This window comes from Rosa rugosa, chromosome 5 (assembly GCF_958449725.1).
Source record: "Rosa rugosa chromosome 5, drRosRugo1.1, whole genome shotgun sequence".
Lineage (NCBI taxonomy): Eukaryota > Viridiplantae > Streptophyta > Magnoliopsida > Rosales > Rosaceae > Rosa > Rosa rugosa.
The window spans coordinates 10,729,169-10,745,844 of record NC_084824.1 but is presented as its reverse complement, the minus strand read 5'-3'; the positions used below and the strand labels follow the sequence as shown (position 1 = coordinate 10,745,844).

The following is a 16,676-nucleotide window of genomic DNA, read 5'->3' as shown; positions in this document are numbered from 1 at the left end:
AGAGCAGCCCAAAGGGCTGCCTCTGTTTTCTGGTGGTGCGGCGCTGTGCTCGGGTCAAGAGGAGGAGAAACTATGAATATATATGTAGCAGTAGTGTTCCCCTGGTCAGCAGCTGACCATGGGGAATATGGTCACTCACCGTCCGATTGAAATCGGACGGTTGATAGCTAAGTGATGAAATCTGAGATGAGAGCTGTCAACCGTCCGATTTCAATCGGACGGTGAGTGACCATATTCCCCATGGTCAGCTGCTGACCAGGGGAACACGGCTGTATATGTAGTCGTCTCGGTGGCTGGCTAAGAGGATAAGAGAAGGGTTGAGGTGGCAGTATGTGAGTGGCCAGGAGAGAAAATAAATAAAATTGAAAAAGGAGCACGTGCAAGCAGCTGGGAAAGGAAACAAAATTGATGGCAATCTTCAGTTAATTGAAAAGAAAGGAAGGTGGGGTGACACGTGCACCATATTAACTAAACCATTGGCTAGCAAACTAATCAATCAATCAATCAATGATTAATTAATTAATTATCCATTTTTCACTTCACTTCATTTTTTCTTTTTCTTCTTGTCTCTTTCATGATTCGAAGTTATCCTTGCACCGATTATGATGTCGGATTTTTCACACTTCTTGACATCAATTGCAGCTCACCGGCATCGATCATTTTGTCATTTTTCTGAAAACTCCAATTTGCTTAATTTTTGCACAATTTTCTCTCGTTTCCGCAATTCCGTTTATTTTCTACAGAGTAAATAAAAATGGATTAATTACATATTAATTGACATGAGGATTTACTTATTGATAGTGTTTTAGATATAATTACACGCATATAAATGAGTATAATCATCTCTTTATAATCTAGTCCTTCCTTCTGAGTATACCCTTTGGCAACTAAACGGGCTTTGTAGCGTTCAATGGAGCCATCAGAGTTGTATTTGATTTTGTACACCCACTTGCAACCAATTGCATTTTTCCCTGGGGGCAAGGAGGTAAGTGTCCAAGTTTTGTTCTGTTCAAGGGCCAAAAGTTCTGCTTGCATAGCTTTCCTCCAGTTAGGATCAAGCTCAGCTTGAGAAAAGGTTTTAGGTTCGACAAGACTAGAAATACTAGCAACAAAGGAACGGTGAGATGGAGATAAAGCAGCATATGAAATAAAATGGGATAAAGGATAACGGGTACCTGACCCCAAAGAAGTTGTTGACCTAGGAGCATCAGAAATAACTTGTGAGCAATGAAAATCACGGAGGAGTACTGATGGTTGACGCTCACAGGTACTACGGCGGGGCACAACTTCAGAAGGAGGTGGTGATGGGTCCAAAGGCTCATTTGGAGGAATGGTAGGTGTGGGTTCATTGGGAAGGCATTCATTTAGAGTGATGGTAGGTGTATTTGTAGGTGGAGTAGGAGGATTTGTAGTTGAAGGATCTGTGGGTGAAATGATAGTTGGAGGATCTGCAGGTGAAGTAATAGTAGGAGGATTTGTATGTGGAGGTAGAGTGATGGTTGAGAGACATCAGGTACAGGTAATGGTATCGTTGCATCATCGCGTAGGTCGTGTGGCATGGTGGAATAGGGAAACATATTTTCATGAAAAACAACATCACGACTAGAGAAAATTGTTTTAGATGTTAAATCATCAAACCCCGGCCTGATATAGAAATGAAAATGGGAAAGAACAAAATTAAGAAGCAAGAAAAGAAAATTCAAAATTTTTCATGTGGAGCTTATGAGAGCATGAATATCAATTATGAATTTAGTTTCCCTAGGAACAATTCTTGGATCCACCCCCGGGTGAACCTGCTTGTTCACCCCTGTCCCAACCTACCAATCAGAAAAAGCCACATATATTTTTAGTAAAGAAATTAAACTCTAGCTTAACTATTTATAAAAGAAATAATAAAAAATAAAAACAGAATTCCAACTCAATTAAGGAACGGACGTTAGCTAACGCCGTTCCCAAATCCATATCGTGCTCTTGGCCAGGACGAAGAATAGAGGAAGTTTTGAAACCTAGCGACCAAAAGTCAATCCATACTGACTGAAGCTGCAACTATGGATACCATCTCTGACAAGGATGAAGAACATATTGCGCTTGGACAGGAGGTAATATTTATATCAGCATATATATGGTTTCGATCAAGTCATACGGTTCAAGGAATTCATGATTAAGCTTTCATATTTTGTTTATATCAGCACATGGTTTCGATTAAGTCATCTCCTTCTTCTTTTTTTGTTTTTTTTTTTTTATTAGTCAATTGAATATGGTTATATTGATTATACATATACAACTATATGATTGAAACCATTGAGTACACAACGTAGTGGCAGAACAATGCTATAGCTTTAACTCTTTGGTTATACTTGTATAGTAATTTATATCATTGATCAGTTATGATTCTTGTGTTTCTTTTAAACAATATTTTGATTTTGATGTTGTCTAGAGTTGGAAGCTTGGAATTTAAATGCTCTCAATAAAGTAAGAAGTGCATGTGATCATGATTTCTGGAATCTCATTCCTATTGTGAAAATTTGGAACCACTTTTGCTTAGGTCTCTGTTACCTGATTTTTACTAAATATATATAATTGGGACTTAACCATGAATCTCTTTCTTTGTCCTGTAAGATATTTTGAAGCAATTGATACCTGTCTCTCAAGGTCATATTGCATATATGGATTGTTTTATATCTCCACTTTGTCTGTGTATACATGGGATAAAAACACTTGTTTATTACTTGCCCGAACTGCTGCCTTCTTCTCTTAAAAAAAAAAAAAAAAAACTTAATTCAAGTCTCTGTTGCAGTAACTTATTTTTCCTGGTCAATTGGAATATAGCTTGATCAATTTTTCTTCTTCGTTAATAGTTGATATTGTTGGAGAGGAAAGATCCCATATTGGAAAAGTGACAAATAAAATATAACTTATAAGTGGGTGGATCCCACCAAATTGTACCGAGGCCTTTTGTGATTAAAACCCAACACCTATTGGGTGGTTAAGTTGGGACAGTATCGGTACAATGGTGGGCCACGGGCCACGCTTGTCGCTGTTTAACATGGTATCAGAGCGGGTCCTTCTCCAATTGCGTCTCCACGTAGGCACGTATCATGAGCCCAAATTGGGGTTCCCTGTATTGCCATCGAAATTACCAAGTGTCCAATGTAGGCCTTGGATTGTATTGGTCATTAATTTCACGTGCAGACCTAGAGTTAGGTTGCACGTGAGGGGGCGTGTTGGAGAGGAAAGATCCCACATTGGAAAAGTGACAAATAAAATATAACTTATAAGTGGGTGGATCCCACCCAATTGTACCGAGGCCTTTTGTGATTAAAACCCAACACCTATTGGGTGGTTAAGTTGGGACAGTATCGGTACAATGGTGGGCCACGGGCCACGCTTGTCGCTGTTTAACAGATATCGTGGTCAAAATTTAAGTGAAGGCAGCAGTTCAGTTTAATATGTAGGTAACAAATAAAATTTAGTTCAGTTTGTTAATAGTTGTAGGTAACAGGTTACAAAGAATATAGTATGTATAAATAATGAGCTGTTAAGTGGTAGAGAAGTTGCTTTTCCAGATGAGGATGAGTTCGGTTTGCAAGGTTATGACGAGTTCAGTTTGCTGGGTGAGAATGGATTTGATTTGCAAGGTGAGGAACAAGATGATTTAGTAAGTGAGGATGAAGTTGATGTGCAAACTTAGGAGACTTTTCAATGTAATGATTCTTCTTTAAGTTCAAATGAAGACAAAGAGAGGAAAGAAGAACTATATATCGGAATGGAGTTTAGTTCTGATGAGAGCGCGTATAAAGCTTATGCTAAATATGGAGGAAAATCTGGTTTCAATGTGAGAAAACAACGAAAGAAGAGAAACAACAAGGGTTTGGTTGTAAGGTTGCTTTATTGTTGCTCAAAAGAAGGTTACCGAAAGGCCAGAACAAAGAGGGAAACATCTTATTCATTACCAGTTACAAGGGTCGGTTGTAAAGCCCATATGAGTTGCTATCGTCAAAGCAACGGAAAATTCCAGACTGTGTCGTTTGAGAAAAATCACAATCATGAGTTGATTAAAACACCTATGAAGCATATGTTAAAGATTAATCGAAGTTTCTCTAAAGCTCAAAAAGAACATGCTGATGATGCTGAGATGTCAGGAATTTCAGCAAAAGCAATAGTTGAATTGATGAGTAGAGAAGTTGGGGGACGAGAGAATCTTGGTTTTATGGAAAAGGACTATTGGAATTACATACATCGAAAGCGAAGGGTGAAGATGGAAAAAGAAGATGCTGGAGCTATATTGCAATACTTCCAAAAAATGAAAGAGGATAATTCATCTTCTTTTTATTCAAAGCAACTTGATGAGGATGATATGATCACGAATATTTTTTGGGCAGATGAGCGTTCAGTAAGTGATTATGGTCTTTTTGGGGACGTCGTTTGTTTTGACACAACTTATCAGACTAATGAATATGGTAGACCATTTGCTCCATTTGTTGGGGTCAATCATCATAAGCAAACAGTGGTATTTGGTGCAGCTTTATTATATGATGAAACCATTGAGTCCTTTAAGTGGCTTTTTGAGACTTTTCTTGGAGCGATGTCTGGAAAGCAACCAAAAACCATACTTACAGACCAATCTGCAGCAATGGCTAGTGCAATAGCAGAAGTATTTCCTGTAACTTATCATAGACTATGTGTTTGGCATATTTACCAAAATGCAGCAAAGAGGTTAAGTCGTGTGTTTCACGGATCAGAACAGGTTGCTCATGATTTTGGAAAGTGTGTATATGACTATGAGGATGAAGATGATTGGTTATTGGCATGGAGTAATATGCTCGAGAAACACAATTTGAAGGAGGATAAATGGTTAAAGAATTTCAATGAATCATGCTAATTCTTCACAAAGTAATGAAGAAGGCAAAAAGTAGCTGGGAAGTTGAAGATATGCAAAAAATTACTTTTTTTATTTGTTGAATTGTGTTAGTGCCATTTATATTGCATAGACACTGGGACAGTTTTGTAGTTTGATAAGAAGTTTCAGACCATGACACTCTTTCATTGCATATGAAATGATAATATTGATGGCTTATTTAAGCTTCAAAGAATTATCTTGGCTTAAATGTTCAGAAGCTTTTCCAAATATCCAGCTTTTCCATAATTTTCTTCCTTAAGGATACCGGTCATCATTGTTTACTAATGATTAGCTTGCAGATATACTCTTAGCTATGGTTGATTTCTTACAATTTCATTTGATGATGCTAACCAGAAGATCAGTGCATCTGCAGAACAAATAATGGTGTATCCAAGCAGACATACTGAAATTTATTTATAATGCTTCCAAAACCTTCCAGTGTGCTTATAAACTCAATCTTACTAAACCATAACAAAATTTTAAAACTTAATAAATTGTAAGCTTCTTATTCGACAATTCGCACACACGTGCTTCTGCCAGTCTCATCACATCCATGGTTGCTAGCACGCCACTTTGGTACATATCTTGGGCTCCTGCATAATAATACATTCACAAGAAAGTGATTCGAATTTGGTTCAAGTCTATGAAAACAAAAGGGTTGTAATACCCCGAAAAATCCAAATTAAATTCCGTTGTTTTTTAGAAATGATTTCACGATAGTGGGAGCGAGTACGAGGCTTGGAGAAGTGGTGGAATTAGTTTGAACGATTTTATTTCGAAATCGTACGTATTTAGGAGCGTCTCAAAAATTGACTTTTTATACGTATGGAATTTCGGAAAACTTCCTTCATGAAAGTTGTAGAGCTCGTCGATACGATCTCGTGCATATGTGGAACGTAATATTCGGAGTTCGTATGATTAAGTTATGAATATTTGAAAATTGGGAATTTTCTATAAATAGGAAAAATATCTGATTTTTTTCATTAAGGACGAAAAAAATCTGATTTTTGCGGAATAGTCCCCCCCTCTCTCTCTCTCTCTCGCGCAAAACCCTCCCACCCTTGCCGACCCGCCGACCCGACCCGACGCCAGCGGCGCCGTCGCTCGTCCTCCGGCCACGACCCGGCCCTCCCCGAGGTCGCCTCGAGCCGTCCAGCCGCTCCCTGCCACCGCCTTGCCCCGCCGCTGCCCCCAGATGGAGATCGAAGACACCCCAGCCATGCAAACCCGACCCGGCCGGAAATCCCCGATTCCGGCGTTGCATGGGCCGATCGTTCCCATTTTCGTGATCTCCTCTTCCCCCTGATCATCCCCATGTAAGCCTTTCATCACGATTTTGTGTATAGAACGCTAGATCATGGTTTGACTTTTTCGACGTCCCTGATTTAATCTGAAATCTGATCGGACGCACAGGATTAATCCGACTTCCAAGCTTGATCTAGGACGATCTAGGCCAAACCAGACTTAGCTCCAGGTATGGAAGTCGATCACCCTTTCATTTTGAACCAGTTTGTAGTTGGTCACTTTGCCATCTGAGGTGGTTGACCGGCGTTGACCGCCGCGTTGACCGCCCACTGACCACCGCTTGTGGCAGCGCATTCGACCATATTTTGAATTTTTATTATCTAGGCTATGTTCTACGCATCCATACGAGCGTTTTGATATATTACAAGGTTAGGTTAGAAAAAGTTGATAAATAGTGGATTTACGTTTTTACGTTACTATTTAACGTTTTTACGTTTTATCTTAAGTTTACGATCTGCGAAGATCTGACCATCGGTTTTACTTCAAATTTAGATATGTTGATCGTATGACTGTCCCGATGACTTTGTGTGGTCATGGGCGAAGATCCGACCGTTGGATCTTCGTATAATTGTGAAATAGTGATTCGGCAGGCGATTCGTGAGAATCTAACCGTCGGATTTTCGTATAATTTTGTGAAGATGTTAGTAAGGACGATTCAAGAAGATCTGACCGTTGGATCTTCATTATAATTTTGGAGGATGATCCTAAGGGCGATCCGTGAGGATCTGACCGTTGGATTATCATTAAATTAAGATTCGACCGTCGGATCATCATATAATTAGAATCCGACCGTTGGATTTCAGTATATGTGTGGTTTATGAGTAATTTACTAAGTCAAGATAGTATCTGATTAGGTGATTGACGAATCGAGTTGGTGGACGATTCAGATGGATATGTGGCTTTTAGAAGACGCAGCTGGAATTGGAGGTGAGTAAACCTCACGTGGTTCATATTACGAACCCAATATATTTAATTGCTTTATTTTGCAATCATATGAACTATTGTTGGTGTATTAGACATTCCTGTGTGAATGTCTGTATATATATTATTACGTGAAATAATATGTATTGTTGGAGTTGTGTTGAGTTTATTGTTGAGAAACAATATATTGTGAGGGGTATTGAGTTTATTGTTGAGAAACAATATATTGTGAGGGGTATTGAGTTTATTGTTGTGAAACAATATATTGTGAGGGGTATTGAGTTTATTGTTGAGAAACAATATATTGTGAGGGGTATTGAGTTTATTGTTGTGAAACAATATATTGAGAGAGATGTTGAGTTTTATTGTTGAGGAACAATAAATTGTTGTGATCTGTGGAGATCAATAGGTCACGGGGTGACCATGGCATAATATCAGCGAACCACGCTCTCGCGCCGGGTAGGTGGAACTGAATAGTATTAAATCGTGAACCACGCTCTCGCGCCGGGTAGGTGGAAACGATCAGTTAGAGCTCTAGTCTGTCTGCCAAATATTGAGTGACCTTATGGGGGAAATTGAGAGTAACTCATAAGTGTCTATATATATATATATGAGAGTGAGAAAGTAACGTGGGTTTGTGGTGGTCTTGTAATTTAATAAATCAACAGTTCTTTCTTGTTTACTCATACTAGCTGTCAAAAGCTTACCGGGTTTTGTGTTGTTGCAACTCCCGGTACACTATTCAAATTGTGTAGCGGGTAATCCTACAGGACAGGAGAACCAGGACGGTGATCGTGCGGTTAGAGCAATTGTTAGAGTTTTACAGCAATTGTACGTTGTGAGGTGTGTTATGCTCATTTGAGCTTTACAATATTGCTTGTGAGAGTGAATTGTAATAATGAACTCGAAGTTTCGAGATTTGGATTTTGTAATTGTAATTATTCATGTTTCGGATTTGAATTTATTATTCAAAATTCGGGGCGTGACAAGGGTGTTGGTGAATAATGAAAAAATTGTAGTCTACTGTCATCCATCAGTGAAAAAATGGCCGGTGTAAGGGCTCAGAATAATGATTACCTTTAAGATATGCTATTGTTGCTGTTGGGTTTCTAGAGCAAAATTCAGGGCCAGTAATGAGACCTGGGCAGATTCTAGTAAGCTTTAACCCAGTTTCTTTGGCTAATGTCCATGCAACTTTCTCTGCTCTAAGCTTTCCCAAAGCATACAGCAGTTGCCATATTTCAAACCCGATTTAAAAGTACTGATAATATGCTAATGAACAAACAATTGTTGCTTAGTTTTTGGGTTTTGTGTATGCAGAGCAACTCATTGCTCCAGCAGTCATGGTTAATAAAATCATGATCAAACTTCTTTCTTTACTGAGAGCATTTAAATTCCAAGTTTCCAACTCTAGAGAGCATCAAAATTAAAAGATTGTTTAAAAGAAACACAAGAATCATAACTAATCAAGCTAATAGATAGTAATCTAAACATCGGACCATATGATCATACAAACAACTGACCAAAAAAATAAAAAATAAAAGATGAAATTAATCATACAAACAACTGACCAAAAAAATAAAAAAGAAGAAGATGAAATTGTCAGCTGTTGAAGCTAATAGGTTCTAGAGTAAACTATCATGTACTATATGTATAATAAACTGAGATGGAATTGTCGAACATTAGAACAAGAAGAGTCATAATTGATCAAGCTAATAGAATACAATATATGATAATCGACTGACCAACAAAAAAGAAGAAGGAGATGATCGACTGAACATAAGAACAAGAAAAATCAAAACTGATTAAACATATAAAACGTAAACCAAATTCAAAGGCTAAAGAAAAGAAACAGAAACCCCAAATAAAAATTACCTCAGTCCAATTAGGGCAATCTGTTCTTCGTCCTTGTCAGAGATGGTATCCAAAGGCTAAAGAAAAGAAACAGAAACCCCAAATGAAAATTACCTCAATTCTTGTCAGAGATGGTATCCATAGTTGCAGCTTCAGACAGTATGGATTGACTTTTGGTCGCTAGGTTTCAAAACTTCCTCTGTTCTTCGTCCTGGCCAAGAGCACGATATGGATTTGGGAACAGCGTTAGCTAACGTCCGTTCCTTAATTGAGTTGGAATTCTGTTTTTATTTTTTATTATTTCTTTTATAAATAGTTAAGCTAGAGTTTAATTTCTTTACTCAAAATATATGTGGCTATTTCTGATTGGTAGGTTGGGAGAGGGGTGAACAAGCAGGTTCACCCGGGGTGGATCCAAGAATTGTTCTTTTCGTAGTACGTATCCTATTGGTAAGATAACAACTTTTGTGATTTGATTCATTTCTAAGGCGCGTCTTGAGGTAGAACTCACTAAATTATTATTGAACACACATGCATGATGCATCACCGGCCCGGCCATCAAACCACTCACTATTGAAAATCATACAGACACTAAATTCAGGAAAAAAGTTTACCAAACAATTCTGTGGTCTATCTGACTATCTGAGTTTGGAGCTTAGTGTTCGTGCTACCAACTACCAATCCCATATCCCCCCCACACGAAGATATATATTAGATCAAAGCCCAATTACCACGCAAAGCTTCTGTGTTAATATTCTTTCAGTTGCCGTTTAATTCGTTGATATACAGAATGTCAAGCTTAAGAGCCCCGTCAAATTATTCTGAAGAACCACCTCGCCATCCAAGTCTCGTGGTAAATTCCCAGGTTAATCCACTCTCTCATTCGTGTCTTTGATTTTGTAAAAGAACAAATATATTGTTGTTGTTGTGGTTTTCGGCGTCTTTTTTATTTTCAAATATGCTGTACTGCTGTATATGCGTGATATATACTGCAGGAACCTTTCAATGCAGAGCCACCACGTTCGGCGTTGATAGCCTCTTATGTGACCCCAGTAGATTTGTTCTACAAGCGAAACCATGGACCAATTCCTGTGCTTGATGATATTGAAAGGTTAGCAAGAATTAGTTAACAACGTCCATTTTTCTAGCGCTTTGCCAAATTGTTGAATTTTATATGTATGGCTAGTTAAGGAATTATTTTGTAGAGTTATAGATGAGAAATGGGAAAATTTATCGGTAGCCTCATATTTTAGTTACCTCCTATCTTCTCTGTGCGGCTGTTGTTACTTGTGTGTGAATTTCATCCTCCTTTCAGGTTTTTGAATGACGAAAGAAATATTATTAGACTAATTAATAGTTATTTGGTTTAGGTATCGAGTTACTATATGCGGTATTGCGGTTTGGTAGAAAAGCCTCTGGAATTGTCAATGGCAGACATCAGGTAAGTACTAACTGGCTAGGTATCACTATATATGGGCAGTTGGGCACTAATTATAACTCAAAAATTAGAGTACCTGTACGTAATTAATATGCGGTTCTCTTTTACTTGATTCGGACCTAGTTGAACAATTTTTTTTTTTTTTTGGTTATTACAATATTACGTCAAACAGGAAGCTTTCGAAGCACACTGTGACAGCAACATTGCAAGTGAGTTGCTTGATTAATTAGTTTATAGATTTGCGTTGGATATTCTAACTTTAACAGTAAACTTTTGTTACAAGTAATGAGATTGTTTCGGTAATTTCTTTCTAGCCAAGTAGTGTGCAGGTAACAGGAGGACTGCAATGAGCAAAGTAAAGCCGGTGAAAGGTGTTGGGTGCGACGTTTCTGCAATTGGAAAACCATTTCAATTTCATTAATTCACAGATACACTTGCACTTAATTTCAACATGTTTATGACCAACTAATAGCTCCTTAATCAATTTCAGCCATTTGGGGTGGGGCTAAACTTGCTGATGTTCTTGAACTTGTGGGAATCTCAAAGTCAACATCAGTATCATCACCCTTAGGGGGCAATCATGTTGAGTTTGTTAGTGTTGATATGTGCAAGGTCAGGTTCAATATTTATACATGTAACACTCATTTGTTCTTTTTGACTGAGATGATCTTCACTAAAATCCAATTAAGTGTCTTGCTTAGGAGGAAAAAGGGGGGCCTTACAAGTCATCAATTCCATTACTTCAAGCCACAAATTTAGATGCAGAGGTTATCCTTGCATATGAAATGAATGGACAGGTAAATTATGAACAGCTTTTTGCATTACATGGTTTTCAATTTTCCAATCAGATTTCTTCTAATTCTTCTTATATATGCTAAAGCCTCTAAACAGGGATCATGGCTATCCTCTGCGTGTGATTGTTCCTGGTGTGATTGGTGCTCGATCTGTAAAATGGCTTAGTTCCATCAATATTATTGAAAATGAATGCCAGGTTGGTTTTCCTAAATGTAACATGTCAATCAATTTTTACTGATATGACACATAAATGAGTGGAAACTCTAAATTACCTTACTGTGAAATAGGGATTTTTTACGCAAAGGGACTATAAAATGTTTCCTCCTACAGTAAACTGGGAAAATATAGATTGGTCAACTAGAAGGCCTCAGATGGATTTTCCAGTTCAGGTATTCAATAGCTTTGACTTGAAGTATTTGTCATAGTCCATGTTTCATAGATTCTTCAATGAACTAGATCACTAATGGATGTTAGGTTTTGATCTATTTTGCAGTCTGTGATTTGTTCTCTGGAGGAAGAAAATACAGTAGAGCCTGGAAAGGTATGTGATCTATTTGCAATTTTGCATCAAGCAGAATGCAGGCGACCTAGTCACCTAGTAGTCATGACTCGCCTTCATCAAATGTGTGTGCAGATTGTAGTTCATGGATATGCAGTGTCTGGAGGCGGTCGGGGGATTGAGCGAGTGGATGTATCTTTCGATGGAGGCAAGACATGGGAGGAAGCAATCAGATACCAGAAGAGTACTGAAGTCCCATATGTTGCTGATGATACAAGCAGCGGTGACAAGTGGGCATGGGTGCTGTTTAAGGCTGAAGCAGATGTCTCTCACACTACTGAAATCGTCACCAAAGCAGTAAGCAACTATTGCTAATGACACTCTTTGTTCATGGCTTTCTGGTATATCAAAAGGTTAAAAATCTTACACGCACTCAATATTGTCGAACAGGTTGATATAGCTGGAAATGTCCAACCCGAAAATGTGGGTGTCATCTGGAACCTGAGAGGAATACTAAACACGTCTTGGCACAGGGTCCGTGTTGAAGTGGAGGACCCTAATTTCTGATTCTCAATACTTGCGCACTCTTTAGGAGACAACTGTGTACAATTCAAGCACCAGGAATCAAAGCCTACCACAAATCTGAACATTTCAATGCCACCTTACCTCACTGCTACAAGTGTGTGTAATTTATGTAATCACTCTAAGGAATATGTACGATTCAGACTCCTAAATCAATCCACGTCTTATTCCATTATTAAGAGCCACCATATATGTAGTAAGAACAATTATCACGCCATGCACAACCAATAAAATTCAGCAAATTCTCAATGCTTCAAGCTGTGTTAGTACATTATTAATTTATTAACTACTTATGCAGTGTTTAAGGTCAGGAATACCAGCAATTATCAGACAATTAGTAACCAATCTAACCAATCAGCACGAATTACATGTGGCATTGATAAGTGGGGAAAAATTATATTCAATTGACACCTAGAAATGGCAGGGTCAAAGAATAGACAAGCTGCAAGAATGCAAAAAACACTATTGAATCAGTAAAACATTACCCGCAGAATCAATACGGGTGTTGAGATACCTGTAGTTATTCTTTACCCTTTAAAGGGTTGTCACTATGATGAGCAAAAAGATCAGAATGTACAACAAAAGTAGGATCCTGAAATCACTTTCTCCTCCGCCACCAGTCTGGGATTTTCAACCTCTGGCTTCTATGTACAGCTAGTTTGACTGCAGGAACCTTGCGCTTCACTTGTCTCCAGAGCATATTGACTGCATCTTCTTTTTCTGGGGGGTAATGGAACTCAAAATGATGGGAGATGTTCTTAAGCTGCCTATACATTTCCATCCATTTCTCTTTTGACATTTTCCGGAGCTCTTTAATCATGTAACCAGGTTGCAGAGCCTCTTTGAATGAGAAGAATACTGAGAACTGGGTGTAGTCAAGTTCATCTTCAAATGGAAGCTCAATTTCATCACTCACAATGACAGGAATGCAGTGGCTCACAATTGCATCAAAGAGACGACAAGATGAAGGAGTGTCTCCAGCAGGGTGCAGACAGAACTTTGATGTACGCATCCGTTGTGTAGACTGATTTAACAAAAGAAGGGAAAAAATATGAGATACACGAGAAGTTTTTCTTAGTAAGACGAGAAAAGGCAAATTCCTGCTATGCAAAAGGAACTTTATCCTTCTCAAAATGAATTACGTTTTGCAGGCCACCTCAACCTGCTTATCAAGTATGAGAGCCTATTTTAAATTCATTTTCTTGAAGTCCCTCCAACAACTATTCTCTTCAATTGCATGAAAGTAAGAAACTGTGGGTTGCAAGCATTGCAAAAAATTCAAGTGTACTTATGAAAGATGCATGTAGATATTAAGATAGATGCTTTGATAAGATTACTAAAGACCATTGAAATATTTTAATGAAACAGAGGATGAGAAAGAATCATTTTCACTGACCATTACCAAGATATGCAAATAATTCCACTTATGAACCGATTTATAACTCCACTACATACCAATTTTATGTTTTCTCCTGTCGCAACACTCCGCTCATAGTGAACATCATCATAACCAGCTAAAACCTTTGCCAGTTTAACACGAACAATGCCCTCCTGTATATAACAAGACCAGAGATCATCAATTACAGCTCAAAGCAGAAAGTTTAAGATGGGATGTTTCTCTTTAAAACTACTCTAATACTAACATACATCTTTCCTGAATGTCCTTCCTTGGAAGAAAAGAAGCGTAGTGCGGGACTCATATGGATCTGAACGGTTATCATTTTTAAAAGAATCCACAACATGTACATATGGGGTGACCACATCTTTGCTCAGATTTGACATGACATGAGGGTACCGGCCAAAATCCACAACAATTTGAATAGATGCATTCACTTGTGGTCGAAGAAATCTGAAGGCATTGGGATGCGTCAAAGGGATTACATGGTCTCTGCCCCCAGATCTATTCCAGTACTTGGATTCGTGCAAGAGTTTCATTAAATCTATCTGAAATCACAAAATCACAAAGATTAGCCATAACAAGGATTTGGAAGAAACTACTAATACCTACTGACAGTATTTTGAAAAGAAAAAACCGTCAGTGGCAAGACTTTGAAATTTTAAGAGCTGGTTAACGAAGACCAAGCAAAGATAAGAAAAACAAAACAGCAAGACCATTGATTCATTGAAAGGGCTCCAAATCCACAAAGCAGCCATCTACATGGTTAAAGTGTTAAACCATCACCGGATTCCTCTCTAAATTCCAAAACTTGTTCTACATTTTCTTTATTGCATAACACTTGAACTCAAAACCTAAGCAAACACTTCAATTCAGCTAGAGAAAAGCAAACCACACACACTGTTCAATATAGAAACCGAAATCTCATTTCTAAACAGAGAAATGTACTGAAGCATACAAATTCAATCAAAGGCATCCAATTTAAGACTTTCAACTACACAATTCAACTATTCAACACAAGATTATCAAATTTCACCACAGCAATTGACCTCAACAATCGAAACTCCGATCAATTTTACCTGCAATTGGTGATCAACCTCAGTCTCCGGATCGTTCATATTATGCCCGTGAGTATTAAAACTCAACGAAGAGAAAAACGGCACAAAGAACGCATCGGCCGCTTCGGGATCAAAAACCCTAACCACCTCACTCCCATCGCCGCCATTCCCTTCCCACAAAACCGACCCCATCATCCAGTACTCCACACTGTGCTGCTTCTTCAGCCCGGAGTGCCCCGGCCACGGCGGCCACTCCCTCGCCGTCACCGGCGCCTCCTCCGTGCTTTTCCGGTTCAGCATCCCCACGTTGAACCGCCGCGGCAGATCGTACATGAACACCTTGAGCGGCGGACCGGTCGCACATAGCGACTGCGACTGTGTACCCAACGGTGAGGATTGCAGGAGCGGGATGAAGTAGGATCGCAAATCGACGGTGCCGATGAAGATGGAGTAGGTGATGAGGAGTAGTATAGCGAAGGTTAGGGCAATTGCGGCTTTCCGGTACATTTTTTCCGAGATCTGATCGGACGTTAGTTACTATCTTCCATTTTGCTGCTTCCAGTAGTAGAGACCTGGGTAGGGACTAGTATTTAATTAAGGGAACTATCGGTCTGATTTGGCTAAGGAGGCAAAAACAAATTGGGGAATAAATTGACATTGGGGGACCTTGCTTCCAAAATTGCTTATCTAATTTCTTGTACACTAAGCCCCACTCAAGCCTTCTGTTCCTTCTAAAACAAGAAAGTGTTGAGAGAAAACTAGAAATTAGTTTTGGAATTTAGAGGTGGCCATTTCAATATTTATAGTACATTCACTAGCTATATGGCTATTGGTATAGTGTTGTTTTTCTATGAGATTTTGAGTCTAAATTTTTTGTCTTTAATTTTAGAAAGTCAACCAAAAGAATTTGTGTAAGGATCTTTGTGAACCTTAGGGGGGTGTATTGTATATGGAATTAGTAGAACTTTTAAAGAAATCTATGGAATTTAAAAGTCTGGGTGTATTTTTAGAAGTCCATGAAAGTCTTGAGGTATTCAATTAGGATTTTTAAAGATTTCATGAATTCCACCCAAATATAGGGGTATTCAATTAAGACTTTTAAAAATGAATAAAAGTACAGAGGTATTCAAAATATCATTCATACTTATGGAATTAGAAAATCATGGACTTTGTAGTGTTAACTATATATATCAAACTCCAATAATTTTCCAGCCTCCAGACCAAAGATTTGAAAAAGTCTATCAAAGTTCCCTCTTCAAAAAAAAAAAATCTATCAAAGTTCTTCCCTCTGCGTGCGAAAAAGTTGGTCCTTCATCATCTCTCTTTCTTGATTTTTTGTCTTTTCTCTAATCTTTTATGATATCAACGTTTTTTGACACCCAACATGTTTATTGTAGTTGTTGAATGTGATTTTTTTTTGTTTTTCAATTGTGATACTTCGAACCCTAATAGCAATAAAAATGAGTTATGAAACCCTAAAACCCAAATATTGTGGTCGACCTCTAAAACCTTGAACAATGTTGCTATGACATACTAAATTTTATCTTATTAATTATTCACATCGATTTGAATTTATATTATGGTTCAAAGAAAGGTTGAACAATTGAATTTCAATTAATTGATTATAGATCAAGACATTGACCAATATTATTATGATATATGTTAATCGGCGAAAACAAAATTGATGAGAATAACTAACCATAAACATCAAGTGATCTATATTGTATCTTTATGTTGTTGGGAGATTAGGAATGAGAACAAACTAGCTAGACAGAGTAACAATCATTCATTTGAGTCAATTTCTATTAGAAGATACTTGAGCATTGAAGAGGCAACGAGTTAGGGTCCATTCGGTATCATTTTGCGATACTGTTTTTTGTTTTATGAATTCAAAAACTTATGTAATTTGCGTTCGATGCATTAAATTT

The 16,676-nt window shown here is 38.1% G+C and overlaps 3 protein-coding genes across 11 annotated transcripts; 2 read left to right on the top strand and 1 right to left on the bottom strand.

The window, feature by feature from the left end:
* The first annotated feature begins 3,766 nt into the window (after nucleotides 1–3,766).
* On the top strand, nucleotides 3,767–4,882 carry LOC133711185 (protein FAR1-RELATED SEQUENCE 5-like). Its single transcript, XM_062137343.1, has one exon. The coding sequence runs from the start codon at nucleotides 3,767–3,769 to the stop codon at nucleotides 4,880–4,882; it is 1,116 nt and encodes a 371-aa protein (XP_061993327.1).
* Nucleotides 4,883–9,453: 4,571 nt separating this feature from the next.
* On the top strand, nucleotides 9,454–12,551 carry LOC133709974 (sulfite oxidase-like). 9 transcript variants are annotated; one of them, XM_062135947.1, is made up of 12 exons: nucleotides 9,454–9,845; nucleotides 9,976–10,091; nucleotides 10,359–10,421; nucleotides 10,591–10,627; nucleotides 10,741–10,817; nucleotides 10,904–11,030; nucleotides 11,120–11,215; nucleotides 11,299–11,409; nucleotides 11,501–11,602; nucleotides 11,707–11,754; nucleotides 11,848–12,069; nucleotides 12,163–12,551. In XM_062135947.1, the coding sequence occupies exons 1-12, from the start codon at nucleotides 9,771–9,773 to the stop codon at nucleotides 12,277–12,279; spliced, it is 1,191 nt and encodes a 396-aa protein (XP_061991931.1). In that variant the 5' UTR covers nucleotides 9,454–9,770; the 3' UTR covers nucleotides 12,280–12,551. The 9 variants fall into 9 exon arrangements, with proteins under 9 accessions (XP_061991931.1, XP_061991927.1, XP_061991930.1 ...); XM_062135943.1 differs by having other exon boundaries at nucleotides 9,458–9,845; nucleotides 10,351–10,421; nucleotides 10,741–10,796; nucleotides 10,909–11,030; XM_062135946.1 differs by having other exon boundaries at nucleotides 9,458–9,845; nucleotides 10,351–10,421; nucleotides 10,733–10,796; nucleotides 10,909–11,030.
* Nucleotides 12,552–12,759: 208 nt separating this feature from the next.
* LOC133709973 (probable arabinosyltransferase ARAD1) lies at nucleotides 12,760–15,496 on the bottom strand. Its single transcript, XM_062135937.1, has 4 exons — nucleotides 14,770–15,496; nucleotides 13,942–14,238; nucleotides 13,750–13,845; nucleotides 12,760–13,318 (listed from the first exon to the last, which is right to left on the bottom strand). The coding sequence occupies exons 1-4, from the start codon at nucleotides 15,253–15,255 to the stop codon at nucleotides 12,893–12,895; spliced, it is 1,305 nt and encodes a 434-aa protein (XP_061991921.1). The 5' UTR covers nucleotides 15,256–15,496; the 3' UTR covers nucleotides 12,760–12,892.
* Nucleotides 15,497–16,676: the final 1,180 nt, after the last annotated feature.